The sequence below is a fragment of the Leptosomus discolor genome, chromosome 6 (assembly GCF_034619465.1).
Source record: "Leptosomus discolor isolate bLepDis1 chromosome 6, bLepDis1.hap2, whole genome shotgun sequence".
NCBI lineage: Eukaryota > Metazoa > Chordata > Aves > Leptosomiformes > Leptosomidae > Leptosomus > Leptosomus discolor.
The window spans coordinates 15,005,186-15,033,106 of record NC_141396.1 but is presented as its reverse complement, the minus strand read 5'-3'; the positions used below and the strand labels follow the sequence as shown (position 1 = coordinate 15,033,106).

The 27,921-nt window shown below is 56.8% G+C and overlaps 1 protein-coding gene across 2 annotated transcripts; it reads left to right on the top strand.

Moving 5' to 3' along the window:
- Positions 1 to 55: 55 nt before the first annotated feature.
- Positions 56 to 27,859, top strand: TRIM8 (tripartite motif containing 8). 2 transcript variants are annotated; one of them, XM_086467095.1, is made up of 6 exons: positions 56 to 625; positions 24,251 to 24,346; positions 25,200 to 25,433; positions 25,804 to 25,835; positions 26,436 to 26,551; positions 27,252 to 27,859. In XM_086467095.1, exons 1-6 carry the CDS (start codon positions 56 to 58, stop codon positions 27,857 to 27,859), a joined length of 1,656 nt encoding a protein of 551 aa, XP_086323221.1. The 2 variants fall into 2 exon arrangements, with proteins under 2 accessions (XP_086323221.1, XP_086323222.1); XM_086467096.1 differs by lacking the exon at positions 24,251 to 24,346.
- The last annotated feature ends 62 nt before the right edge of the window (positions 27,860 to 27,921 follow it).

The following is a 27,921-nucleotide window of genomic DNA, read 5'->3' as shown; positions in this document are numbered from 1 at the left end:
GCACTGAGCGACCGAAGCGGGTGGGGGGAAACGTCGCCAGAGGCTGCCGGCAGAGATGGCCGAGAATTGGAAGAACTGCTTCGAAGAGGAGCTCATCTGCCCTATTTGCCTGCACGTCTTCGTGGAGCCGGTCCAGCTGCCCTGCAAGCACAACTTCTGCCGGGGCTGCATCGGGGAGGCGTGGGCCAAGGAGTCGGGCTTGGTGCGGTGCCCGGAGTGCAACCAGGCCTATAACCAGAAGCCCAACCTGGAGAAGAACCTGAAGCTCACCAATATCGTGGAGAAGTTCAACTCCCTCAACCTGGAGAAGCCCCCCTCCGTCTTGCACTGCGTCTTTTGCCGCCGGGGCCCGCCGCTGCCGGCCCAGAAGATCTGTTTGAGGTGCGAGGCCCCGTGTTGCCAGTCCCACGTCCAGACCCACCTGCAGCAACCCTCCACGGCCCGGGGCCATCTCCTGGTGGAGGCAGACGACGTGCGGGCCTGGAGCTGCCCCCAGCACAACGCCTACCGCCTGTACCACTGCGAGGCCGAGCAGGTGGCCGTCTGCCAGTTCTGCTGCTACTATAGCGGGGCCCACCAGGGACACTCGGTCTGCGACGTGGAGATCCGCCGCAATGAGATCAGGGTAAGTCGGATCTTCGTGGGGACGTGGGTTTGTCCAGCCCAGGGGGGCTGCCACCTCTCTTCCTGCCCACCCTCTCCCCTGCTGTGTTTGTTCCCCAAAAGGCATGCGTTTGTGTAGGGCCTACACAAAATCCACCGCGGTGCTGCTCTTCCTCCGCCCGGTCCCCCTGTGGCGGACATGTTAGGTGGCCTCCCCAGCTGAGCAGTGATGGGAGTCTGTGGGTGCCAGGGTGGCTCCTTGGGGAAGGGGGTCCATGCTGGGAGGCCTTTGGAGCTGCTCAGCCATAGGACCTGCAGCCGCTTGGGTCTGGGCTGTGTGGGGAAGGGTCGAGGTCCTGGACCAGAGGGGTTTTGAGGGGTCATCTCCTTGGTTCCTGCTGGGGTCTGCAGCTGTTCGGAGGAAGGCAGAGGAGCTGCCCACATCCGAGGTCGAGTCACCCTGAAATTGGGATCCCCGGGGGAGGACAAAGCAGCCGCAGATGCAGACCCCATCCATTGTAAGGCCTGTGAATGTCAAACTGCTGGCTCTTCCCACTGCCTCCCGCCGGGGCCAGTGGCCGCCATCCCCTTCCCCCCAGCGCTGGGAGAGCTTCGTGTCAGAGACGGACAGCTTCTTGCTGGCGGGGATTCACGCTTGGGGTTTGGCCAAATAATGGGGTTTTTATTAGGGGGCACAGGGCTGCCCCCCCTCCCTAAAGCAGCATGGGGCGTAGCACTGAATTCGAGGGAAAGCGAGTCTCTATTTTGCTCGTGGCCAAGCCATCTGGCAGGAGCTTTCACCCCTGGCTCCCCACCCAGAAGTTCGTGGTGGGCATTTAACAGCCCTGTGGGCAGCCCTTTCATGACCCCACAACCACCTTCCCCCCACCAAGGGCTACCCCTCTGCTCCATCTCCGACCCTTCGAAAGATGCCTGGTGCTTGTCCGCCAAATAAATATTTAACAATGAATTGAATGGTGATTACTGTAAAATGGGGATGATTTCCTGTGTATTTTAATGTTGCCAAAATGAGTCACCATTTAGCAATAAAAAAAAAAAGAAAAGTCATAAATAAAAATTGCAGTATAATTACTTTCCAATTGGATGGCCAGGCCCGGCGGGGGGGGGGGGGGGGGGGCGGGGGGGGCAGCTCTGTGCAGAGGGGAGCCAGCCTGAGCTCACAGGAAGGTTATTTTCCTCTCCAGGTTTTTTTGGGGAAAACCAGAGACCTCCACGGAGGTGCCCGCAGCTCCGCCACACGCACTGGAAAGGGAAAGACCCAGCCAGGCTTTTGGAGAAGCGCTTTTCTGCTTCTATTTATAGGGAGTCATTTTGGTCTCCCTCTGCCGGGGTGGGGAGCCACCCCGGGAGGGCTACATGGGGCTGGGACAGGGCTCATGTGTGCATTTCCTGGGACCCTTAGCCAGGGACCAAAACTGTTTTTCCAGGTCCTTTTCCAGGACACTTTGATCTCATTTATTCCCGCTCTTGCTGCGTGGGTTTTTTTTGTTGTTGCTGCCGTTGTTATGGCTGGATGTTCGCCGCTCCTTGCGGATGCACACTGCTAATGACCTGGCAGAGAGCTGCCACTGGCTAGGCTGGATTTTGGCCCCGACTTAAAATTTTAGGGTATGTGACCAGACACGGAAGGTGTAGGACGGCTGTATTGTAGAGCTGCAGAATTATTTTGTGACCTTGGCCAAATCCCTCGGTACCTCCATTGCTGCGTTATCTTAATTTCCTTTCTCTGCGATGATAAGCTTGTCTCTTCCCGCCGGGCGCGTGGCTCGGTTGGGTGCTTGGAGACTGGGGCACCGGAGGACAGCCCGAAGCTGGGGGATGGTGTGCCCAAAGGATCCCCCCCTGTAGTTGAAGCAGTTCCTCCATGAAGTGGCTGGAGTAGGGAAGAGCCCCTGAGGAGGAACTCCCGGCAGGTTGCTGGCCCTCACTGCGTGGCCTTGGCTGGGTGTCTGGCTGAAAGGCACCCCTCGCCAGCCAGCAAGGAAGGTGGCCATGTCGGCTCCGGAATTAGGGTGCATGTGCTCAGCGGGTGATGGCTTCCCGCCTGCAGGGGCCAGGCCTGGAATTCCTGGCTGCTTGCTCACCCCAAGGCGGTGAGGCGCTCTTAGAGCATCCCGGGGAAGGAGGGCTGGGGCTGGGGGGCGGATGAGTAATGCCAGGCTTGGGAGGTCCAGGGGAGGCCCCATCGTGAGAGGTTTGTTCCATGCGTGGCTCGCGTTTGGGAAGCTGTTAATTGAGAAATGAGTCAAAGTTTGGAGGCTCAGAGCCCTGTCCTTGGTGCGGGGGATTTGCAAGTGTCTGGGTGTGCGACATCGACCCAGCGCGGCAGGGGTGGCCCCCATAGCCTGGAGGAGGGATGGGAGCCTGCAAACGTGCTCTCCATAAACTCACGTTTTTTAGCATTTATTACTCTGGCTCTGCTGCCGGTGCACCTCGAAGGGCATCTTGCCCCCAGTTACAGTCCAATTTGAAGGGGAAAAGGGGCTCAAAACTCCTTGGGGACAGCACTAGAGCTTTCTTGGCTGTAAGCTGGCAATTAGGGCAAGAGAGCTCATGCTGGGCAAAAGAGGCCAGAGGCGGGTGTCTGCAGGAGGAAAGAGGGTGTCTGTGGAGGGCTCGCTTGAAGCTGACGTGCGCGCTTGGTGGGTTTGGGGGAAGGGGAGCGCTCAGCGTTAGGTGCTGCACAAACCCGCAGAGCCCTGGCTCAGAATTGGTTGAACTCCACGGTGCAACCGTAATACAAACAGTAAATAAAATATGTGGTTAATCTTTCTTTCGTGGGTGTATAAAGCGCTTACCTCCCCATCCCCCCTGTGAGATGTTTTCTCCTTTGTTTCCTGTTTTTGTAGCGATTAAAGAGGAGAGGAAAAAAAAACCCAACAACCCACCCTCTTTTTTTTTTAGCTTCTTGTCGTTTTGTTTGTGTCAAGGTCTCAAAACGAAACATTTTTTTCTTCCATCTTTGCCTTTTTTGCCCCAGCCACGTGCCTCTTGTCTGCATGGGGGGAACCTGCTTCCAGGGTTGAAAAAGAAAGTTGCTTCAGCATGAGGTTGATGCGTTGATTTTTTTTTTTTTTTTTTTTTCCTCATCCAAAAAGGGGAAAAATATGTTGCTGGGATTGGAGCACAGGTCAGAAGGCAGCAGCCAAAGAAAGGGACTCACTTGCAGGGTATTACTGTGTTTGCCCCGTCTTTGTGTGGGACATGGTTGATTGAGGCCAGGTATATCAGAGCTTGCTTGGGGATGTCCCAGCTGCCTGTCCTCAGCTGGAGGTGCCGCCAGTGGAAGAGGGCTTGGGTAGAGGCTCTGCTTCTACTTCCATTTTGTTTCAGGGGATGCTGACCTAGTTGTAGCACATTTTTGGGAGATCAGGAGAAAAATCCCTCCACGTTTTGAAGATCTCTGGTAATTTTGTACACTAAGGGGAGGAGGTGAGTTGTGGTGTTGAGACCTGTGGGAAAATGTTGGGGATCCTTCTGCGGTCATGTAGGAGCAGCACCCATTTGGTAAATCCAGGGGGACAGACAGGGACTGGGCTGCTGGGCCCATCTGCCCCTCGGGGGTTTTGAGCTGCTTTCTTGGCAGCACCCCGGATAAGGTCTGCTCAGGTGCTTTCTCAAGTATGGGAAAGAGGAGAGGTGAGCACTTGGTAAGACCACAGGAAGAGATGAACCCCAAGTCTGTACCGGAAACTCTGGTCCTTTGCCAGCATTGGCCACCAGCCCCAGTGCAGAGATGGCCCGTGCACTTTTCTTACCGGCTCCAGCTGGTTGCTCCTGTGGTTCAAAAGCTCTAGGTTTCTAGATGGAAAATGCCACCAGCTTTCCTTTGCTGGACGGCCCTGACACCAGAGATACCTTCCCATTTGAAACGAGTCCTATGTCGCATCCCCATGCTGCCATCTGTGCTGGGGATGTTCTGCTGGGACCTAGGGAGCCCCGCTGGTGGGGAGGTTGGGGTTGTCTCCACTGCCAGGCTCCTGGTGTGAGCTGCTGTAGGTTGTTTTACTCTGAAACAGGTTTGGTAACTTGCGATGGGCTGGATTTTTACAGGCTTACTTATTTTCCAGATGACTTGTTAATGAGGAGTGTGGCACGCAGCTCACTGGAGGCATTGTGAGCGCAAGTGCCCAAGTGCTTGAGCGTTAATTTAGCTCTCGTGACTGTAGATGGTGTGGGCTGGTGCCTGGCAGGCGTTCCCTATGGCGCTCTTTGAGCATACCTGGTCCCCAGACGACTTTTGCAGTAGGTCCTGTGAAGCTGCAGCTGTGCAGGTTCTCCCTGCACCCTCCATCTGAGCCTCCACCAGCACCCCAGAGTTGAACCGCCAGCCCAACCCGGGGGTTAGGTCAGCCTGACCCAGGTCTCTCCCTCCCCTGGTTTTGTCCATGCCCTAGTTCCTGCCCAGGGGCCTCGGGAGTCCAGCGCTAGGCTCCTAAATGTGACTGATCATTGTGCCGTGGGATGCTGTCAGTTGGTCAAGCTGCCGTGATGAGTAATGACTTCTCGGGCCTTGGGCGGTCGCAGAAATCCCAGCACCCACCTAGCCCCGCTTTCTAGCTCCGTGCTGTTCGCCACCATCAATCTGTCAGGCTTTGCTGCGCTGTGTTGTCAGGGGCAGCAGGGGATTTCAGTTCAACCGATAGCAGCCTGTGCTGCCCTAGAGAGGTCTCGGGGGGGGCTGAGCCACCCTGCTACAAACCCGTCTGGGTTTGCTGGCCAAGTGGCAGAGGGTGTCTTGGTGGTCCCAGATCTTTGGCTGCACTGGGACAGCCTCCTGCCTCCCCGGGGTTTGGATTAAGGGCTTTTCCCTGCTGCTTTCCTGCTAAGCTTGAGCATTTTCCTCACCCTTGCCCGTCAGGTTGCTAGCAGTTCCTTGCTCTAGACCTGCAGCTGCAAGTTTTCTGCATAGATTCAATCTGAGAAGTGACAGCAGAGATGGAGGATGCGGGGAAGCAGCCTGGTGGGTTTGGGTGGGAGGGAGGAGGCTTGCATGGAGGGGACATCTTTGGTAAAGAAGAGCAGGACAGGGGCTGCAGTGGAGAATGCTCTCTTCCCATGGGGGACAATGCTATGTGGATGGGTGCTGGTGAAGAGGAGTGAGGTGGAAGGAGGAGAGGGAAAGAGAGGTTGATCTGAGGACCTTGAGCTGCTTTGCAAGGAACAGCAACAAACTGTGGCCCAGGCTTACGCCTGCAGTCTATAGGGGTTGGCTGTCCTTCGCAGGTGGGGATGCCTGGGCACAGCCTTGCCCACCCATGCCAGACGGCCCTGTCCAGAGAGCTTTCTGCCTTGAAGCCCTCCCTCGGCAGTGGCGTTGAATGAGCCCCTGAGATGGGGGTGTCCTGGTCTCGTCTCTGAACCAGGAGGTATAAGCCCAGCTTTGGCTGGTGATGAGGGCATAATAAACTTGGCCCAGACCCTCGTTTAGTCTAAATCCACCCCGTGATATTTATGTAAGTGTTCTGTGGCTGCTGGCATGGAGGTGTGCAGCACGCTGCTCTCCTCAAGCCCGCGAGCGTGGCGGAGAGGGAGAAGTAGGAAGGACGTGGTCTGCAGTGTGGCACCCTGGACATTCCTCCACCCCTCAACCTTGTGCCTCGCATGTGGGAGCCTGGGTAAGCCCTTCGGGGAACATGCGAGTCCCAGGACCGTCCTTCCCCCCTCCTCCCCTCGCTCCAGCGAAGCACTGTCCTCGAGCTCTTTCCGGGTGCTCGGCCGAGCCTGGTCCTGCTGGAGGGGGGTCCACAGCGTCTCTGCTGCTCTGGTCTTTGCCTCTGGAGCTGAGGAGTTGCCTCTGCCCCTGTCTGAGCAGGGGGGGCTGGCGAAGGGGGTGGGAGGAGAAGGATTTCCATGTCTCACAAAGGGCACAAGCGATCAGATTCGTGCAACTGCCCAAGAATAAAGAGGTTCTTACAGTGCTGGCTGCCCTGACCTCTCTCCTCTCTGCTACAGAGGACAGCGTGTGACCACACAGGGATTTCTGAGCTGTGCTTTGGAGGGAGGCAGTGGGTTTTCTATGCCCAGATCTGTCTGCAGCTTGCCTTACAGCATATTGGCCTATTTTTTGCTCGTTACCTATCTGTTTACTGGAAATCTTGGTACACGGTGGTAATTTCTTCTTTTCTTCTTTTTAATTTCATGTAATTGTTTTGGGTTTTTTTTTTTCAGTCTGACACTGAAATGGGGCTGAGAGCAGCAGTGCTTCCAGAGCAGGGACAAAAGTAACCAGGAAACACAGGGCAAGAGAGGAGGGATCGACATCGAAACAATGAAATAGCCAAGCAAGGAAAGACTGAATGCTCAATAGCACAAGCCTTTGCAGAAATGCCTGGCTAGTGCAGCATTTTATAATCAGCTTCTGTGCTGGGCTGGCCTGCAACAGTAGTGTGATGGGGGAGGAATGCTTTGAATTAGCTGGATGCCAGAATTAATTCTGTCAGAATTCAAATGTACATGTATGTACAGATTTATAAATAAACACTTGGAGCTGGATTCTGCTTTGCCACGCAGGCTCCAGGGCAGAATCTGGTCTGGCTTTTTTTGTTTTTAAAAAAAATAAAATGCTATGGATCTGGGCTAGGTTCTGGTGACTTTGTCAACTTTCTACATTTATCAGCAGCCCGTAGGCTCAGGAGATGCTGGTTTGGTTGGAGTAAGGGGGATGGCTTGGAGGAGTCAGAGCTGCTAAGCTTGCTTGCAGTGGTAGCCAGTTTTCTGCAATGAACCCCCATTTGCTAGTAGAGAAGATGGGGCAGATGCTGGGGGACCAGTGGGGAGGTGTGAAATGTGCAGGACCAGGGACGTCCTGCCCTTCTCTTTCCTCTGTGGAAGAAGGCCTGATAGAGGCAAACACCCCTCCTTTACCCAGGAGAACTATAGCCAGCAGGCTTGGGAACGGGAGGAAGAGATGCCTGGTCCCAAATACGGAGGGAGGAATGGTTATTTACAGGCATGAGGCTCTGGATGCATGCAAGAGTTTTTACATATGTCCCCCAGATGAACTCAAGGAAGAGGTTCCCAGTCCTGAATCCTTTCTGATAAGGATAGCTTTGGCCCCTTCTCACCAGGGGGATCGTGATTGTCCTTCTTCTGTCTTGTGATTCACTTGTGATGGTAACATGAGCAAAGTTCCCAGCTCAGAGCAGTGCCCTGCCACTCTGCAGCAGCGCTGTCTACGTAACATGTACTCAAAGTCATCCATTTGCTGGGATGATGTACCAGAACTGTAAAAAAAAAAAAAAAAAAAAAATTAAACATGAATCAATTTAATTTCTCTGTTTCTTCTCTTCCCCCTACCTTTCTTAATTCCTTGGTGTGTGGGTGCTCTGGGGGGGGCCGTCTCCGGAGCAGGCTGGGAAGAGCCGAGCTGCGGATGGCTCCAGATGAGGCAGTTGGCAGGGAGTGACGTTCCGGATGGCTGTGTCTCTCTGAAATATGAGTAAATGTTGTCAGACCAGCCGACTGTACGATCCAAGGCTCGGGGAGGGCTGAGCTGCCCTTTCCTCCCTCCACCCATCTCTCCCTGTGTGGGATCCCCCATTTTCTCGGCATCACCCAGTTCTCGTCTCCCTGCCTTGGTGACCTGGAAGCTTCATCCTAGAGCTGGAGCTTTGGAGAAAGGGAAGGAAAATCCCCCATATCCTAATGGAGGCAGTGTTTTCCCTCGCTGTACAACAGCTTAATCCAAACCCTCATTTGAGCCAGTTATTGTGTGGCTTTAAAACCCAGTCCCCTGGAAACTAGACTCCCACCCCCTTCCCTCCTAGTCGATCCTGGTCGGTGGAGCCGAGCTCCGGGGTTTGGTGCTCGGCCACACACAAACACAGATCGATCGTGCTGGGGGGCAGGTTGATATTTTTGTGGCAATGGTTTTCATTGCTGGTTGTGGTTGTTGTTGGAAAGTCAGGGGCTTGCTGTGTGCTGTAACTGGCTTGTGCGTGTGGCAAGGGGAGAGGGTAACATGAGAGCATCCTTCTGCTCATTATCCTCTTGCTGGTGGGGGCGGGGGGCAGCATCCCTCTCCCCATCTGAATCCGTGTGGAGCTGCCGGCTCTGCGGTGGGAGCTGGTTTTCCCTGCAGGTGAACTGCTCTGCGCTGAAACAAAGGGCTGGGGGTGCCGGTGCCTCCCTTTGTTCTCCTCCTGTCCTGGTGCACCCGCCTCCGACAGCAAAAAGCCCCTTGAAGCGCGTCTCTCAAATGGATGGAGCGGAATAAATGCACTGCGAGGTCTCTGTCCTCTTCGCAGACCCGTTGGGGTCAGGGATGGTGCACGCTCCCCTTTCCCTGGGGTACTGTGCTAGCCCCTTAGTGATGGGGGTGGCCGGATCCGGGAGGGAATTACTGCAGCTCTCCTGCCACAGCTGCACCGTTGTGGCTGAGGCCCGCGAGCCCTGTTTGGGTCAGAAGTGGTTCAGCTGTAGGGGATGGGGATGAGATCTAACCCCTACAAGGGAATGGGAGCACATTTTGGGGTTGTTTTCCTGCCTCTGCCTGCTGGCATCCTGCATGACAGGGCATCCAGGCAGGGGACTGGAAGTAACACCTTGTGTGTCATGTGAAGACCACCCCTTGCCCAGCGCACCTCCCAAGGGTGTGAGCCCAGCAGGTAAAGCTGCAGCCTGTCCTCCAGCCAAGGATTTTGTAGCATTTTACTTTCAACAGGGGAGAAAAAGGTCAGTTTAACCTCTGCAACGAATCTGGGTAGAGAAGTCAGGGTGTTACCCTGAAGTAGAGATAAGCAGAGGTGGGGGAACCTGCTAGGGAGTTGGGAAGTCTGTGGCAGTGTGGGGAAGCAATCCTGGAGACTTGGGCTTTCTTTGCTGGTGGTGGTACCTTGCCGTACACGGACCCTGCTAGCTGCCCCCTCCCCAAGGCTGGCTCCTGGCTGCTGCTATCATCTATGAATGCACATGGTACTAATCCTCATTTATCAAAGTGCTTTTGCAGCAGTCTGATAAACAATACCGAGGCAACGAGGAAAAGCTAAACCTTCCTCTACATGTTAAAACTGCCTGTTGGAGCCTTCCTCAGGAAATGTTCCTCCTTCCCAAAATGGAAGGCCCAGCTTTGTAGGAGAGAGACAGGGGGCATCCGAAAAGACAACCTTCACGCACATGCTGCACCCAGTGACTGTAGACACACACATGGGAGGAAAACCTTGTGTGTCCCAAAAGACAGAGGCTGGGAATGTCTGTCAGCCTGGGTGGAAGATGGGGGAAACCAGGGGAGTGGGAACCTGTGGGACAGCAATCCCTGGCGTGTCCTGTCCATGGGGTGGTGATCCCAGGAGTCCTGAATCCTGGCTCTGCCGCTGCTTTGCAGTGGGGGAGCAGGCATTAATGTTTTGAAGGTCAATCAGAAATCACAAGCTGGCCGGAGGCACGGCTGTGCTAGTCAGCAGGTAAGGAGAAGCCACCGCAGAGCCGAGCTAGCAGACAGGTTGGTTTGTGGGTGCAAGCTCACCATGGGATGAGGAGCTGCTGTGGTTGGTCCCCCTGCTCTAGAAAATGGCAGGGCGGTCTCGGCTAGAAATGGCTTCTCTGGTTGTACCCTGCTTGCTGGCGCTGCCCCCCCCCAGTCTCTGTGTGACTGGGCACATCCCGTAACCTTTGTGCCACCACCGCATCCTCTTTAAAAGAGGGTAATGAAACTGAAAGGGGGAAGCAATGGGTGCTGGAGGCACCTTGGACTGCCAGGCTTGATTAAAGCACTGCTAGTCTGCCGGAGACCTGAGGAGCTGGATTTTTGAGTCAGGAGGTGAAATGTTGGGCAGGGAGAGGGCATCTGGTGAAAGCCACCTCGTTTGGGGATGGAAACTGAGCCTCGAATATGGCTCGCATGAATCGGTGGGACCGGAGTTGAGCAAAGCGGTTCCCCTGCCTCCCTGGGAAGGTGGAGCCGACTGGGGTCTGAGCTGTCGAGCTCCGATCGCTGAGTCAAACATGGAAGATAAATGATACATCAGGGGCCTGAGATCAATAATGTCAAAGGCTGGCCCGTAATCGGGTGAGATTGAAAACCAATGACAGGCCTGCTCCTAGGAGCAGAAGTCAGCACGTTGAAGGAGAGCAGCGGCGTTTGCTCCTTTACAGTTATTCCCTGGCGGTGCCTACATCCAAAACCCACCTTCCCAGGCTCACGCTGCAACATCAGCGATTCCTCCCCTCAGTCAACGTTGACCAGATCCCACAGGTCCCCTGCAGGCAACCCCTCTTCACCAGTCCCTGTGCAGCTGGTCCAGAGCGCTCCTGCCCTTGGGAGAGTGGCTGCGGTGAAAGCAAAAGCAACGCAGCCTGGTGCTGGCTGTCAGCCGCTTTTGCTGCTGGGGGATGAGCTGGGGCCATGGGAGGCAGAGGAAGGGAGAAGAGGCTGAAGCAGGAGGTCAGATCAATGCCGTGGGTACCGTGATGTGCTGCATGTTGTAAAGATGCTTGGCTTTGGGGAGAGAAGTTTGGGAAACAAGACTCTTGACTTTGACCTGAGTATGTTTGGTTTACTTGTATTTATCAACTAACGGGTGCCATGAGTGTTTAGCCACCCGTGGGCAAGAGACAGGCAGGTGGGGTTCATGGTTGTGCCCGTTTTGGGGCTGCTGGTGTTCGAGCTTGTCACAGAGGTGGCTTTTCTCCTAGGTGGGTGCTGGGCAGGGGGCTGTGCCACTGTGCTTGGCTGGAGCGTGCTTCCCCCAGTCAGCAGCAGCCACAGTCCGGCTGAGGTGGATTTCATTTATTTGCAGGAGCAAATTTAAATAAACTTGAGTCCCTTTTTTCTGTGCACCCTTAAAGGGGTGTGTGTCCCATCCCAGCTCTGCAGGGCAGGGCCATGCTGGGGCTTCTGTGAAGGGCGCTGGGAAATAGGATGTCGTCGCTATTTCCCAAGCACAAGGGCGGTGAAAGGAGAAGGGGCCGTGCCGTCTCCTGCCTCTGCCCCTCCTGTGCGAGTGTGGGGAGCTGGAGGTGCCGGTTGCCTTTGCCCCGGGCTCCTCTTCCCCTTCCTCCCTGCTCCCCCACCCCTTCCCCGCCAGGAAGCCTGGCCTTTGTGTGAAGTGATGCCTCCTGACATCAGCTGGACGCCGCAATTTCCTCCGCAGCGGGGAGGGCGAGCGAGCGAGGAGAGGGGTGCCGTGCTCCCCAAGGGGTGACACATGCTCCTGGCCTCGCTGGAGCGCGGGCCGGCGACGCTCGGGGCAGGGGGTCTGCATGCCCAGCCGGGATGCTGCGGGGAGTTGGTTGCCCCCAGCTCCATCAGTGTGGTGGTTTGGCAGAGCTTTGCCTGCTTGTGCTGCTCTGCCTGAAAGCATGATCCCAGTGCGATGCTTCTTGCTGCCTGTGACTCTGATTGCTTCGGTGGCATCTTTATTTGACCCCTGTAGGGATGCAGTGTTGGGCTCTATGTAGCTGAAGCTGAAGCCTGGGCAGCGCTGGCTGCAGGGTCTTGCTCTGGAGTCAGTGGCCCAGCGCCACGGAGCAGGAGCATAGGGGCTCGCAGCAAAGCAGGAGCAGGGCTGACAACTCCTGCGGCCCAGGGCTGCACCCAAGCTCTGGGAGCATCTTGCCGTCCGTGCAGACACGTTGCTTCGGCAAGGGCAGGGCGCAGCTCAGCTGCGAGAGGGTTTGCGGGGTGTGGGCTCTTGGCTGCTCCTTGGAAAGGGGCTAATGCAACACATGGGAATTGGCCAAGTGCCTGCCAACAAGAAGCCGCGGCTGGCGCCTTGCCAGCAGCTTGGGGGCCTCGCATCTCTCTAATTCGAGATGTGTTTACTGGCGGATGGCGTTTTGCAGCTGGCTGGCTGGAAACTACAGGTCCCAGCATGCTCCCTCGCATGTCGCCTGGCTGCTGCGCTCCGGCGGGAGCATGGTACCACGGGGATCGTAGTGTCGGTGATCACCGCTGCGGGGGTTTTGCTGCAGTGGAGAAGGACTCTGGTTCATCGTTGCTGGGCAGAGCCAGGCTGCAAGACACAGGGCTGGTCTCTGCCTCCTGCTTTCTTATCCTCCCGCCACCCACTTGCTCGAAGCAAGACCGGGTTGACCTTTTTATGTCACCAGGCCGGGGAGGGGATCTGGTCCTATTCTTACTCGTTTGCAATGTAAATATTTTGGTCCTGAGTACGTTGCTGGGAGCAGGGTGTCACGCTGAGGAGCGTGATTCATTCATGCTGTTGCTACTCGGAGCACAATGAGGCAGCCTTGGGACCGGTCCCAAAGATTTCCTGTGATCGCGGCTGGTGGGGAATTTGGGACGTCACGTTTGACTAAGTCGGAGCTCTCTTCTTGCGATTCCTGTGAGCCAGAAGTACTGTGCTGTGTTCAGGACTTGCCGCCCCCAGAATGTGGTGGGTGCGGGTGGCTTGCGTTTCCAGAGGGAGGAAGAACGGAGAGCAAGGCTGAGCTCCGGCTCTTGCCTTCCCCAGCTGCTGGCGTGTGGAAAAGGTTGCAGGGTGCAGGGCTTTGTGCCTGGTCCCAGCCAGCCTAACAAATAAAGGTACAAAGCAATGCAAGTTCAAAACCTGCTGCATGTCAAGTCTTGGAGGAGGCCCCAGCACAGTATCCCAGGTGAGGCTGGCACCGCTTGAGCTTCCCTGTGTGTTTGAGAGGGATATGGGACAACCTGAGGTGGGACGCTGGGCGGGAGCGCTGGAAGATGCCTTTCCATCCCTTGCTTCCACTGCTGGTGCTCTGCTGCCAGAAGAGACGTTCGCACCCCCAGTTTGGTCACCAGCACAGGAGGAGAGGCACCACTGCACCCTCCACCCCAGGGCTGGCTCCCTCCACCCCCCTGTGCGTCGCTTCGTCCTCCCCATGCCGCTGAGAGCCAGGTGCGGGTTGTGCAGCGCCCAGATTCGTTCTGGCATCCTTCGTTAGACAGTGTTTGTTCATGCTGCATTTTTCTTTTTGCTGGCTTGTTTGGACACGCACTGGTACATTCACGGCACTCAGGCAGTAACGTGAGTCTCTTTCCCATTAGGAAAGGGGCCAGGATTTGGGGGGGGGCCGGGAGGGCGGCTTAAGCAGTAGTTTCTCAGATATTTCCTTCTGCCACCACACCCTGCGTGAAAGAGCAATATCCACGGCTTCAGCTGCTATCGCAAGGCTCCGAACATCTCTCTTTTAATATAGATTGGTATCATTTTGCATTTTAAAGTAAAAACACGCTGCAAGCTGCAGACAGCTGTCGGTTGGCAGCTTTGTTTGAACATCTGGTATTGCTGGGCTGCTGTTCAGCGCGATCTAACTATGGGATTCATAAAGATTATAATCCGGGCTTTCAGATTCTCAACAGCCGCCTCATGAAAAAACTGGGGAGAGAGAAAACGGAGTAGGGAGGCGGCTGAGGGGTCCTCAGCATTCAGCGGGTCGTGGTCATGGTCAGCCCCCTCTTGGGTGCAGAGGGGTGGATGGGCTCGCTGTATGTTGCCTGGGCTGCCTGCAGGTGCTGATGGGATCCAGAATGCCGGGCGCTGGGGAGCTGTAGAAATGCAAAGTCCTGTTTTTGTGTGTGGGTTTTTTTCCTTTTCCCCCCTTCTCTTTATTTTTTCCAGCTTGTGTGCCGAATCCAGTTGAGTCTCATACTCCTCTGGGTGGTGTCTGGCGCTGGCGAGCTGAAGCAGCAGATTCTGCTGTGGCTTTGAGTGGATGTTTGTAACAGTTGTCTGCAGCAGCAGGGCTTGGTTTCTTTTTCTTTAAAGTAAGTGATGGAGGAGCCAGGGCTCAGAGTAAACATCTCAGCACGTCAAAACCTCGTTTCCAAGAGAAATTGAGTCCCCTTTTCTTGAAGAAACCGAAAGGTTGCAATAGCCACTTCTGTAAGCCCCATCCATCCCTCTGTGAGCCAGGCACTTTCCTTGGCACCTTTGAGAATTAAGCGGCCTCTAAGCCCCTAACGGGTTTTATAAATCTTGTTAGTTGATCTGCATTTTTGCAAAGCTCTTTGAATCCAGCCTATTGGCGCATAAGTCACCTTGACTTTCCGCAAGGCTTTGACTCCCAACTCACTTTCAGGCTCCATTTGTCAGTTGGAGGTGCACAAAAAACGTCCCCCCTTATCTTTATTAGAAAAAAAAAAAAGCTGCCTGGAGAAATCTAGCTGCGCTCTAGTTGGTGCAGGCCAGTAATAGAGGTGCATATAAACCTGTTCTGCCCTTGTTTGTGTTGATTTAACTTACCTGTACAAATTAAAATAGCCTTGAGCGGTTGGAAGTTTAACTAGATTAGTTGGGAGGAAAAAAAAAAAAAATCATGGCCTTTAAATCAAAGCAAGGTTTTCTTTCTAGTGCTGCCTGAGCCTGGAGAGGGGCTTTGTGCCACCTGCGCAGCCAGACCACTTGTCTCTGGATCACCAGATGAGATGCTGACGGAGCACATGGCTGCAGGTCATTGACTTTGCACTATCAGTGGTCTCGTGGCTGGGAAGCGTGGGTGCACACAGGTATCATTGTGGCTGCTCTGCTCCTTGGTGGTATCTGAGTTCCCCCCCAAAACCTCCTCACACATCCAGATCCTCAGGCCGGGCTCCTTCCAGAGAAGAAATAAGAAATTACGAGGGTAGGAAGCTCTGTTGTTCAGAGCTCAGGTCTTCCTGTGGCAGGGCTGAGCCATGGCAGGTGTGGAGCAGAGATCTTTGGGCAGGGGAGAGGCAACTCAGCCTGCAATGGGAGGAAGGGTGGAAGAGGCTGGCTGTGTTTCACCCCTGCAGGGAGAAAGCTCTGAGATCACACAGGCCAGCTGGATATTGAATCCAAGATGTTTATTTGGAAGAGGGAGTGAGAGTTTCTCAATTTTGCAGGGGCTGCAGATGGGGGTAGCTTTGCTGCTAAGTGATGGGAGTGGGTAAAGACCCACTGGATGGCTGCTTTTGAAGGCAAGGTATCCCACCAGCCGCAGTTTGGGGACGACTGGCTGGGACCCTGAGCTTGCAGCACATCAGGAAGATCTTGGGATTCAGCAAAGTTAGATGAGGCTGGGACAACAGCAGATCAAGGCAGGATTGGGGGTGCTGCCAAAGCCTGTTTATTTTTTTGTGGGGGTTATGGAATGAGCAACTCAGATGATATGTCAGAGCAACAGGGCTTGTGTGAGGACAGGATTTTGTGATTTGACTGAGTTTCAGCACTGAACAACCTCCCATTTCTACCCAGACTGCCACCACTGGAGCTGTCAGAGTGCTTGTGAGAGCTAGTTCAGGGAGATGATCCAGCTGAAAAGAGACTGCTTTTTTTGCTGGCTTAATTTTTCAGCTGGATCCGTGGTCAGGAAGGGGCAGATGTATGAAAACAGAGACAGAACAGGGAGGAAAGGAGGTTAGGGCCCCCATAACATACATGTAAATTGATTGAAACATTCAAGAAACCACAAGCACAGAGCGCACTGAGGGCAGAAAGCGCAGGACTTCTTACACGATCTCTTAGGTTCTGAAAAACTAAATCTGGTGAATCCCAGTTGGTGTAGCTGCAGGGCCCAGATTTCATTTTCTGGCTTGGTGGGGAGGAGGTGCAAGGTGATGTTGGTCATCGGGGACAGATGTGCTCCAAGGTGTTGGTGTCAGTCTGAGGTCTCAAGTGACTGCAAATGGTTGCTCAAGGCGCTTGTGTCTGCCTGTCTGAAACTTTCTGGGATGTCGCAAACCCCTGCGCTTTCCCGGAGTGCCCTGTTGCTCAAAGGGCATTTGGTGCTGGGTCGTGCTGGGCCTGCAGCCAGAGCCCCATGCTGGAGGTGGCTCAGCACCAGGGTGAATTTTGGCACTGATTTATAAGCAGCTCCAAACCAGGACATTTTCCTTCTAAGACTGAAAGAGGGGAGGAAAAGAACTCCTCCCTCACATCCCTGATGGTGGAGAAGATGCGGACCTTGTCCTTCATAAACACGGAGCTGAGCCCTGTGACTCCTCCTGGCTCTCCTTGTTCCCAGGCAAAGGCAGCCTGGACTGTCCTCCCTCCCAAAAGCTGGCTGGGGAGGGCTGCTGGCCAGCGTCCGCACCCAGGCCTGGGTGGGGATCTCCTCTCCCTCCCTTCCCAGCAAGAGAGAAAATAAAGATTTCTAGAGCTCCTCACTGCCCTGAGGGCCTGGTCACGCCTGCAGCTGCAGCCCCGGCAGCCCTCAGAGCTGATCTCTCCATCTTGCTCTCGCACTGCCGAAAAGCATCTGCCGCCCCTGTGCCGCCGGGACACAGCACAGGAGCACGTCATCCCTGGCCGGGTGGCATCTCTCCTGGCAGACCCGGGGCAGGAGGCAGCTGCGCCAGCCAAAGGGACAGGCATCTCCGAGGCTCATCCTTGTCCTGTGGAGCCAGCGGCATCAGTTGGGACTTGCCTGGCTGCACGCTCAGCATGCAAACCAGCTCCTCCATCCCTGTGTTCATCTTCCAGTGTGTTTCCAGCTCCTTTCTTCCTCTCCTTCCCATGCTGTGAGGGAGTCTTGAGCCCCAGGTCTGGCAGAGGCAATTCACCCCACTTTCACTGCCTCTTGCAGTTTACACGGGGGCTGCTCGTCCAACACTGGCCCGTGATCAGCACGGCCTTGCTCCTACCCTTCAACACGCTGTAGAAGTGGCTTTGGTGTTCGGAGTGCCTCTGTTTTGGGGGGCACATCACCCATACTGGGCACCCTGTATCAGGAGGGCTTCTGCCTCCAGGACTTGCGAGGCTGCTGGCACAGAGGGGATGCTTCTGCAGCTGCCAGCCTCGTCTCCATGCTCCTTAATCTCCCTTATCCTCCTTTTCCCCTTGAAGCAAGTCTTCATCCCTGCTCAGAGGACACTGACAGCAGTGGCAGCCAGGCTCTGGCTTGAAGTTGGGGTCTGAAAACCACGGGTAGAGCCCCAGCCTCCTTCCCCCGTTTGTGTGAGAGGCACAGCTGCAAGTAACCCCTGTGGCAGTGGGAAGCAGGGGGGACACACAGAGGCCCGGGGAGGTGAATTAACATCCTCAAGGTCCTTCGGAAGGTTGCTTTCCAATGGAGAATAGGTCCCTGTTTCCTGGCCTCCAGAAATCCTGCTGCTGGCCCCACGCGACACAATACCTTGTATTTTCCCCCTACTAACGAGTTCTTCTTTTCTGCCGGATGTAAACAAGGGGAAGAGCTGTCTCGGCTGCAGGCACCGGCACAGCCCTGCGGTGGTCCAGGGCCTGCTGGTACAGGGCTGTGCGGAGGAGCGTGGTCTGCCATGACCGCTGTCCTGGGGTGCTGCGGGGCCAAGGGCTGACCTGAGTGCTGCCGAGCAGCCGCGAGTCGTGGCTCAGGGGGAGCATCCAGCTGCTGCGTGCCAGCCACACTGTAGGGATGCCCTGTGCCGGGGTGGGCGCTGGAGGTGGGACATGGGGCTTTGCCTCTGGGGTAGCTGGTGGAAATTGGATGTTGGGCTTAGCCTGATGGTTTCTCCTCCCTAGCATGCTGGGGAAGGCTTGGAGACCAGGCAGCGTCTCGCAGGGAGATGGGGACAGGCAGGAGGCATCTCCGCCCACCTCGGTGTGAGAACAGGGCCGAGAGCCACTCTTGCAAGAGGCACTCTGCATCCTGTTCCCCCAAGCTGGCACTGAATGTTTGGCCTCCAGCCCTTTTGTACAAAGCGCCAGCTCTCCCGGTGCTCAGGGGGGACCCTTGATGCTAGCAAGGGGGTCTCTTTGATGCCCACAGTGCTGCGTGGCTGCTGCTCCCATCACTTCCTAGCAAGGGCAGCTATTAATATCCCAGAGGCTGTTCCCCTCCCCTCTTCCTTCCCCTGCTGGGGATAAACCAGCCCGATCTCTGCACAGGGAGCACCGTGAGAAAAGCCAAATCCCGGAGCAGCATGTGTGTGCTCCGGGCTGGCTTGGGGAGGCGAGGCCTCCTGCTCTGGCCGTAGACCTCCCCTCCCGCCTGGTGCTGACTGTAAATGTGTGCAAGATGAAACCCCAGCCAGAAAACATTTCCTTCCTGTCCCTGTAAGCAGATCAGCCTCCCGTGAGTGCTGTGGGGGCCGCGGGGAGTTTGAAAGAGCTGCTTTTGCCTGGGGCTGGTTAGCAGGAGACTGTGGTGGGGTGGGAGGGATGCTCCAGGGAGTTTGGGCTGCGGGGACTGGTCCCCTCAGGCTGCAGCAGTGCTGTGGGATCTTGCGGTTTGAGATCCTGTTTTTGGGGGTCACTGGGGTGCTGTGCCCCAGAGCCATGCGGTGTTGAGGTGCCGTGTGTGGGCAGGTGGGGGGACGCTTTCAGGAGGGATGAAAATAGCTCCTCGCGTGGGTTTTTCTCAGAAAACCGACCAGCTGATGGCGGAACGGGGCTGGGGAGCGGAAGGCTTGTGAGTGGGAGGCACGGGGAGGCGAAAGGTTGCACTTGCCTCCTCGGTCCAGGGCTTTTGGTGCATTAAAATTCAGTTGCCGTGACTTCAGGCCCGTCTCCAGCAACGTGCCGGGATGCGGGTCTCAATGGGGGCCCTTGATCCCGGTCCCCAGACTGAGCTGCAGGTGTCTGGAGCCATTCCCGCAACAGGCATCTGCCCTTTGCGGCTTCCTCGCTCCGGTTCCACCTTCCTCCTCCTCCTCGCCCTTCCTCCCCCTCATGCTCTGAGCTGCTCCCTCCGTTCTGGCTTTCCGGTGGCTGCAAACAATGTCCTCATTCACTCGGCGGCTGGGATTTGGCGGCGAGGGGAAGGCCCGGGCGCAGAGGAGAAGGAAGGAGGGAGGCAGAGAAGCAAGCGCGCCTGTCCTGGGCCAGTCGTCCAGCTGCGGTTAAAGGCACTCTGTGGGGCAGCCTGGCTCTCTGCTCCCCCCGGTTTCCTACAGGAACAAGGGCTGTGTGCCCTTGTGGTTTGTCCACCTGCCCTCCTGTAGTACCCTCCAAACCCACAGCCAGTTTCAGCCCGGTTTATTGGGAATTAACATCCTGCAAGCATCCCGCAGGTCAGTGTGCAGGGACGTGGTTGCTCTTGCCAGGGGAACGGCCCTGAAGGATTCACAGCACTTACTAGACATCAGAGAAGCTGCATGCGCTTCATTTGCCCCATGAACACAGTAAGGCTTTTCACTGCTCCAACTCTTGTGTAAAACCAGAGCTGCTCAGCAGGTCATGGGGCACCTCTTGGTGTTGGCAAAGCTGCGAGACTCCTTCCTGATCCTGCTGGGAGTTGGGCTGGCAGTTGGCAAACGCTTGAGCCTCCAGGGAAGGCGTGCCGCAGGCTTTCCTGTGCTGGCTCTCCTCAGGAGGCGTGCAAGGACCCTGGTCATCGCAGGTGAAACCTTGGGGCATGTCATGGGATTTTGCTGCCCTGGTGCTGTCCCCAGGGCCGTGGGCTGCTGGGGCCTTTGAAGCATGAGGGGAACGCTGGCCTCCAGGCAGGGCAGGGCCATAATGCAACGTTACGGACTCAGCAGTGACTGCAGACTCAGCCCTGTCCTTTGGGAGAGGACAGTGGTGAGACTGGCCTAAGACAAGCCAGGGGGACATCTTGCCTGCAGATTTCTCCTTGCCTGGGAGGTCTTGGGTAGATGTGAGCTCCTTTCCACACCCCAGTGCCCCCCTTTGCAGTGGGAGGATTGCCACGCTGGCTGAGCTGGACCCGTGTGTGTGACACAGCCGATGCTTGTGGTGCCGCAGCCATGTGACAACTCTCAGCTGAGGAGCCCAGATTCCCTGTATCGTCCGAGCTGTTAAACTCTTTATTACCATCTTTCTGTCTTGCAGCTGCAGGCATTTAATCTTGCAGAAGTTCTGCTCTGTCGGGGCAGCCCTGTCCCCCAGCAGACATCCCCCCATCACCTGCCTGCGGGGGGTGGTTGTGTCCCACGCTGAAGCGGCTGCTGGGAGTTGGGGCCAGTGCAGGTTTGGGGAGACGGACCAGGAGGTGCAGTAAGGAGTACGTGGGGCGAGGATGGTTTGCCCGGTGGTGGTTTCCTCCCGGCAAGCACTGGGCGGATAGCAATGGTCAGCAAGCCTTTCCCTGCATGATCCCATGGGGACCAGCTGTGCTTGTCCTCCCTGGAATGAGACCTTGCAGTGCTTGCTTTGCTTCCCGCAGAGATGGCCCTCTAAGTAGCATTTCCTTTCCCGTGCATGACCCCGGTACCCCAAACCCACCGGACTTCCCATGATTGCTCCCCAGGATTCATCCTGCTCCGCTGGCTGTGGGGATCCTGATCGGCAAGCAAAGGATAACCTCTGCTCATTTTTCCTTCCACCTTTGGTGGTCCTGCTCCTGTGCGGGGTTGATGCCCACGGCATGTTTGCAGAGAGCCCTGCTAACCTCTTCTTAGGGCTCAGCCTTCCTCCCACCTTTATTTTTTACTGTGAGGAGGGGGGAGATTACTTGCAACTCCAGCAGGGTACACTAGTGCCCAGCAACTAGCCCCATCTTGCTGGGGCCTGTGGGGTTGGGGTGGACTAGCCACTTATCCAGCTGCAGATTAACTTATTAGCTAACTAGATGAGTACACTTGCAGCTGGTGTTGGAATACAGAGCATTTTTGGTGGCCGTTTCACAAACTGGCAGCATGTCTTGGACAAACTGGGATCACGGAGTTGCTTGGAACCCGGGAAGGGCGCCTGTATGGAGGGAGCTGTGATTCTCCCAGCATCAAGGTCATGCATGAAATATGAGAAATTACCCTGAGAAATTCTGATCCTGGAGGAGGAGGAGTTCATGACTTCAGAAATACCAGATTTGGGAGGGGATGGAAGGGGAAGAGATATATTTTCCTTTTCAAAATACCTAAGGAATTCAGCCCGTGCTGCGGAGACAATGAGATTTCGCCCCTCAGTGCCAGAAGGGGTAGTTCATACCCATGTGTCTTGTTAAGGTTTTGTTTGCCGTGGGTGAAAAGCCTTCCCATCCTGCTGCCATCCCAGGCACATACAGTTTTTAAATAGCCCTAAAATCAAGAGAGTGGCTCAAATGTGAGATTTAAGGAAAACACTGCATGTCCTCTATTCTCTCTGATTTCTATGGCTTTAGGTCAGATTTTTCCAGCTGTGAGGGGCTATTAAATAAACTTACATGTACAAAAAGTTAATTTTTTGTATATTTATGTATATAGTTGTGATTTCACATAATTATATGACTCCAGGAGCGGAGCACTGTGAGGTTTATTACAAAACACAAAGGTTGGCAGCTCTGCCACGGCAGCTGCAGGGCAGCGGGAAGGGGATGATGGTACGTGCGTGTCCGGGACTGTTTGGTCCGTCCCTTGGGGGTCCTTCACATCGCTGGGGCCGGCAGGGTGGCCTCTGCCTGCCCAGCGTCTGTCAGTGATGGGAAACCCTGCTTTCCCCCACAAAAGTGTCCTGGCAGCATCGGGGGGAGGAAGAGCAGGGGCTGCCTCAGGGTGGCTCCACGTTGACACCTGATGTGTACGCTGGAGTGGGACAGGGATTTGGCCTCTGTGCCCAGTGAGCTGTGGGCCTTGGATCCTGTCCTGCGTTCTTCCCCAGCCCTGCCCCAGCTGGCTGCCTGGGAAGGCGGGCAGGGGACCCGGCTGCTCCCAGGGGCCCTGCAATACTCGGCCGTCCTCCCGGTGGGATGGTGCGGGGTGGGTCTGGCTGATCGCAGTGGAGACAGCGAGTCTCTGCCGGCAGAGAGGGAGGCGTAGGGAAGGGCTCGGTGCGAAGGCTCTCTATGTCTTTTGGCTCTCCAGCTTGGAGAGCAAGAAACTCAGCCGGCGCCGCAAGACCTGCTCTGGCTCCCAGGCTCAGTCAGCCTTCCTGCAAGCAGGGGTGCAGGAAGGCATCTCCTTCCCTGGAGCAGGTGGCTTTCCCATCAGTCGACTGCGATTTCGGCGGGGAAATCCCAGCCTGTGGATGCCGGAGCAGGATCCAGAGCCGAGTGCAGTGTGCTCCGTTTCAGGCCCATGCAGAGGGATGTTGCGAACCGTGTTTTCAGCCAGTGGTGCTTGGGAGCAGGTCGTGTTGACACCTACCTGTCTCCACCGCTGCCAGAGCAGGTTGCTGCCCACCACCTCTCTGCCCAGTTGCACAGGGCTGCTGCCCGCCCACCCCACAGCTCTGGAGCCAAAACCCTGGCTGAGCCCCCAGAAAAGCCACCAGCAGCCCTGTGCCCTGGCCTGACTGCCAGCAGAGGATCTGGGACACAGTTCCTGCCTGCACCCTTGGCTCTCTCTGAACAAGTGGCGGTGCACCCGCTCTCTGGAGCTCAGTTCCCACTGTGCTTAACCTGGGAGTGGGTTGCAGCCTCCTGGTGCCACAGCAGTGCAAGTAACGACCCTTTTACAATGAAAAAAGGAGGTTTTTAATGTATGCATAAAATCTTTCTCCGTGTGGACGCTCCCACCTATTCAGCTGATCTTAAAAACATCATCAGTGATGCCCTTGGAAGCTTGCAGGCCTCTCTGTTTCTGTATGGACGTGCCAGCAAATGTACCCCCCGTGCCTGGGGTTCTGCATCGCTGTTACTGCCCCTTGGACCCTGTTTCGGTGGATGTGCTCTCTGTGTGTCCGTCTGCATGTGCGTGGGTGGGTGCACACACATGGGCACCAGGCATGCATGTGGAGTGCGACTGTGAGTAGGAAGCTGGGTTTTTTTAGCTCCTCATTATTATTAGTGGTAGGAGCCCAGCGGCGGTGAGGCTGGAGGTGCCCGAGACCTTAAGAAAAACAACAGGAGGGAGGAGGCTTCGCATTCCTGCTCCCGAATTGAGTCGGAGGTGACAGCCTTTCCTTGCAATGCAATTAATCCCAGCAGCGCCTCTGCCACCCTCCCCCTCCCGCCTCGTCCAGGAATTAATTACTTGATTATAAATCCCCGAGTGGCAGTTTATAATAGCAATAATCCCCTCGAAATTCATCCTCACTACCGATTTCTTCCCATCTCGCCCCCGTCATTGAGAGTCTCTGTGCCAGGCGAAGCCCTTCTCCTTGCCTTGCCGATGTGGTGGCTTTTCCCCAGGATAGCCACGGAGGGGGAAAATTTGGATTTGATTTTGAGGGGTGTTTTGGGAAGCCCTGTTCCTGCTCACAGGGGCGGGGCCCTTCTCTCACGGTTAGTGGGTTTCATCCTGGCCAGGGAAGCGTGCAGGAACAAGGCGCTTGAGCGGATAGCTGGGGATAAGGTTTTGTCCCAGTTATTAGGCTGACGGCCCAGGCCCAGCCCCGAGGAGCAGGGGCCGGGGGCTGGCAGCGTGGCGGGGGGAGGCCCCATTCCTCCTCTCTCTGTCCCTCCCGATTATGCTGATGCTGGCTCTGGGGCTTGTCACGGAGGCGGGGAAGGGAGAAAGGATTTGGCGTGGCATACGGGGGCACGAGGGGGGTGGCGATGTCTCACAGGAGCCTGCCAGTGGTGGGTGATGGGCCTCGAAACAGTGCTGCCATAGTGGGAGATGAGCCTCTCCACGTCCCCTTCAGGGTCCCCAAGGCTTTGCTCCAAGCAAACCCCAGTGACCAGGCTGCAAAAAGTTACCCAAGGGGTACCATCCAGGGGACTCAAGTCAAGGTCCCCAGCTGATAAGGCAGCCCGTTGAAATAGCGAGGTTCCCACCTCCACCAGCCACGCGTGGGTTTTCAGCTCGGCAGTCGCATCCCGCTGGGAAAAAGCACTGTCCCTCCCGAACCGCGTGGGCAGAGCTAGTGCGGGCGGCACCAAAGCTTCCCGGCGTGTGTGGCCGCTGGGCTCTGACGGCTGCTCCGCTCTCCCATCTCTGCAGAAGATGCTGATGAAGCAGCAGGACCGCCTGGAGGAGCGGGAGCAAGACATCGAAGAGCAGCTCTACAAGCTGGAATCGGACAAGCGGCTGGTCGAGGTAACTGGTGCTTCACCCCACTGCGGCCAGCCCCAGGGACTGTCACTCCATGGCGCAATGGGGACGGGTTCCTGGGGCATAGGGGCCAGGTGGGCGGGGAGGTGGGAGGACATGGAGGGGAGGAGCAGCCAGACAGACCTGCTGTCTCCATTCCAGTCTTGGCAGTCATCCTTTTAGGGGACAAAATGCCCTACAGCCTCCTGGGTCCTGAGGTGAGTTGGGAGGTGAGGAACAAGGCTGTCCATAAATATCAGATGGCCCACCCTGCCCTCAGCTCAGCACAGACTTCCTTGGGCCACCCACTTCATCCCAAGCAGGAGGGGAGGGTCTAGAGGTGGGAGATCCGTGAATAAAGAAATACCCGGGAGGTAGAAGAGATGCAAGCAAGTGTTTTGCTGAGACACAGGTAAAACAAGATCAGCTTGTGGTCCTTAAAGCCCCTCAGCCTCCCAGAGCGTTGAGGGAAGGGCTCTGGAGCATGATGTGTCCCCAGCCTGGGGTGGGGATGGGGATGGGCAGAGTTTTTCAAAGGAGCACACCTGCCTCGGTGGTGCGGCAGGTTGTTGCTCGGCATTAGGTCTCTGGAGGCAATCCCCACCTAGACCCCCAGGAGTTAGGTCCAGGGCATCTGCTGGATCCACCAGACCTCCACAGTTTGGATCTCTGGCAAAGAGGAGTCCAGCTGTGGCAGCTGACAGCAGGGTTTGGTCTGTGTGGGTGTTGCAGGAGAGCAGAGCTGTGGTGCAGCTTTCAGGTCGCACCCACCCCTGCTGGGGAAAGGACCCAGATGTCCTGGGACATCATGGCGGAGCTTGGAGGGGGCAGAGGGCCTGACCCTGCTCCTCTCCCCCAGGAGAAGGTGAGCCAGCTGAAGGACGAGGTGCGCCTGCAGTACGAGAAGATGCACCAGATCTTGGACGAAGACTTGCGGAAGACCATGGAGATCCTGGACAAGGCCCAGGCCAAGTTCTGCAACGAGAACGCGGCCCAGGTCCTCCACCTCAATGAGCGCATGCAGGAGGCCAAGAAGCTCCTCAGCTCTGTCCAGGTCATGTTTGACAAAACCGAGGACATCAACTTCATGAAGGTAAGACAAGCTGCCCATGCCAGGAGTGGGGTGGGGGCCGTGGGGAGCTCTGGTTGTGTGGGGAGCCTCCAGGAGGCATGGGGCATGGCGGGGAGTGGGCTGGGGACACTGACAGGGCTTGCTGATGCCTCCAAAGGGCTCAGCAGTGGGAAGAGGCAAGGAGGAGCGGGGCAGGCTCAGTGCCGGTGTCTAAGAGGTGCCGCAGTTGGGAGATGGGCCTGGGGCAGCCTGTGCTGGGGGGAGAGGGGGCTCAGCACCTCTGGGCAGCCTGTCCCCTCCTGGGAGGCCACAGAAGGTGACACCAAAACGGGAGGTGGCTGCCGGGGTGGGGACAGGCCTCACTGACCAGAGCTTCTCCTTCCACTCCTAGAACACCAAGTCTGTGAAAATCTTAATGGACAGGTAAGTGCGGTGGGACAAGCATGTTCAGGGGGAAGGGGGGCTGTTGCAGGGGCGGCAGCAGCACAGTGCCCAGAGGAAGAGCAGGGCCAGGGATGCCACAGGACCTGGGAGAAGCATGCTCTGTGCCTCAGTTTCCCTCTCTGTCTGGGAGGATGAAAACATCCCCTCCTGCAGCCATTGAATCAAGGCCTCCCCTTGGACTAGGGGAAACATAGCGATGTGCTTGTGGAGGAGCAGAGCTGGGACCCAGCACCCAGCCAGGGTGGGACCAGCTGGGTTGGGGCTCAGGGCTCAGTCCAGCTCTGCTGGGGCAGAGGCAGGGCAGGGGGGTAAGTGCTGGCAGAGCCGAGGCGAGCTGGGGTGGCCATGCAGGGGGATGCAGGAGCTGTGGGGGGTGCGCCCTGGCGTGGGACATTGACGGCTAAGCTGGACAGGGACGGTCCTGCCCATCAGAGAGAGCCAGCTGCCTGCTGCCCTCCACACTGCTGCCCTAGGGAAGGGGTTTGGCCCCGGGAGGGTGTGGAGGAAGGATCTGTCAGATCCTTCCCTGAGTGTACCTTGTCCCTCACGCCTCTCCTCTCTGCCTGTGGTCCCCGACAGGACCCAGAACTGTACAGGTGGCAGCCTGCCCCCACCCAAAATTGGCCACCTCAACTCCAAGCTCTTCCTGAATGAGATTGCCAAGAAGGAGAAGCAGCTCAGGAAGTTGCTGGAAGGTGGGTGAAGCCTGAGGGGTGCGGGAGGGTGGGCACAGGATCTCACTACCTCCTGTTATCCATAGCTGGGTGCCCTGCAGAGCTCAGTACAAGAGGATGGGGAGAGCCGTCGGGGTGCAGGGACCCCTGCGAACCCCTCTGTGGTCAGCAGGGGCATGGAGCTGCCATGAAGCCATCTCCTGGCTCTCCCCAGGACATTTCTCTTGGCTTGTGAAACAGCTGTCTTTTGGGGTGTCACGGGCCGGGAAAAGTCAGTGGAAAGATGAGGGTTGGCGCATGGGCAGGGACAGTCAGGGGCCGGTGGCAGCCCCCAGCCCACCCCACTCTTGGGAGCAGACGATGTCCTACAGAGGCTCCCCACTCCTCTCTCCTTGGGGGATTTGGGTGTCACCCAGGCTGTCCCGCTCTGATCCTGTTACGGACCGTGGTCACGAGCTGTGCTGGGGCTCAGCCTGCGCCCGTGTTTGCAGAGCAGCGCTTGGGGCCGCTCTGAGCCTGCTGGTGGAGTCCCAGAGCAGAACCTGCCAATTCACCGGTGTACGGGGGCGTGCCCAGTTTGCCACTGGTGGGGCGGGCTGGGGGACCTTCTGTGCGCACGGGTCTCGGGGCTTTGCTGCAGGTTCAGACCAGCGGCTGGAGCACCTCGGAGCCGTGCGGTGCCGTGCTTGACACAGTCCCCCTCTCCTGTTCCCCTCCGCAGGTCCTCTGAGCACCCCCGTCCCCTTCCTGCAGAGCATCCCCATGTACCCCTGCACCGTCAGCAACTCCGGCGCGGAGAAGCGCAAGCACTCCACCGCCTTCCCCGAGGGCAGCTTCCTCGAGCCATCGTCCGGGACTGTGGCGAGCCAGTACATGAGCCAGGGCGCTTCGGCTGGCGAGGGGCAGTCCGCACAAGCCATGGTGCCTTGTAGCTCCACGCAGCACATAGTTGGACTTCCCAGCGGCCCGCAGCCGGTGCACTCGGGCTCCGTCTTCAACCCCTCTCACTACCCCAACACCACGTCATCTCAGCAGTCCGTGCTCTCCCAGTACGGCGGGCGCAAAATCCTCGTCTGCTCCGTGGATAACTGTTACTGTTCCTCCGTGTCCAACCACAGCGGGCACCAGCCCTACCCGCGGTCAGGGCACTTCCCCTGGACGGTCTCCTCGCAGGAGTACTCCCACCCGCTGCCGCCCGCCCCCGCCGTCCCCCAGTCGCTCCCGGGACTTGCCGTGAGGGAATGGATTGACGCATCCCAGCAGCACGGGCGGCAGGATTTCTATAGGGTCTACGGCCAGCCGTCGGCGAAACACTACGTCACCAGTTAACCGTCACACTCTCCGGAGAGTCCCGCTCGATGACGTGTTCGGAGAGAAAAGTCTGGTTTGGT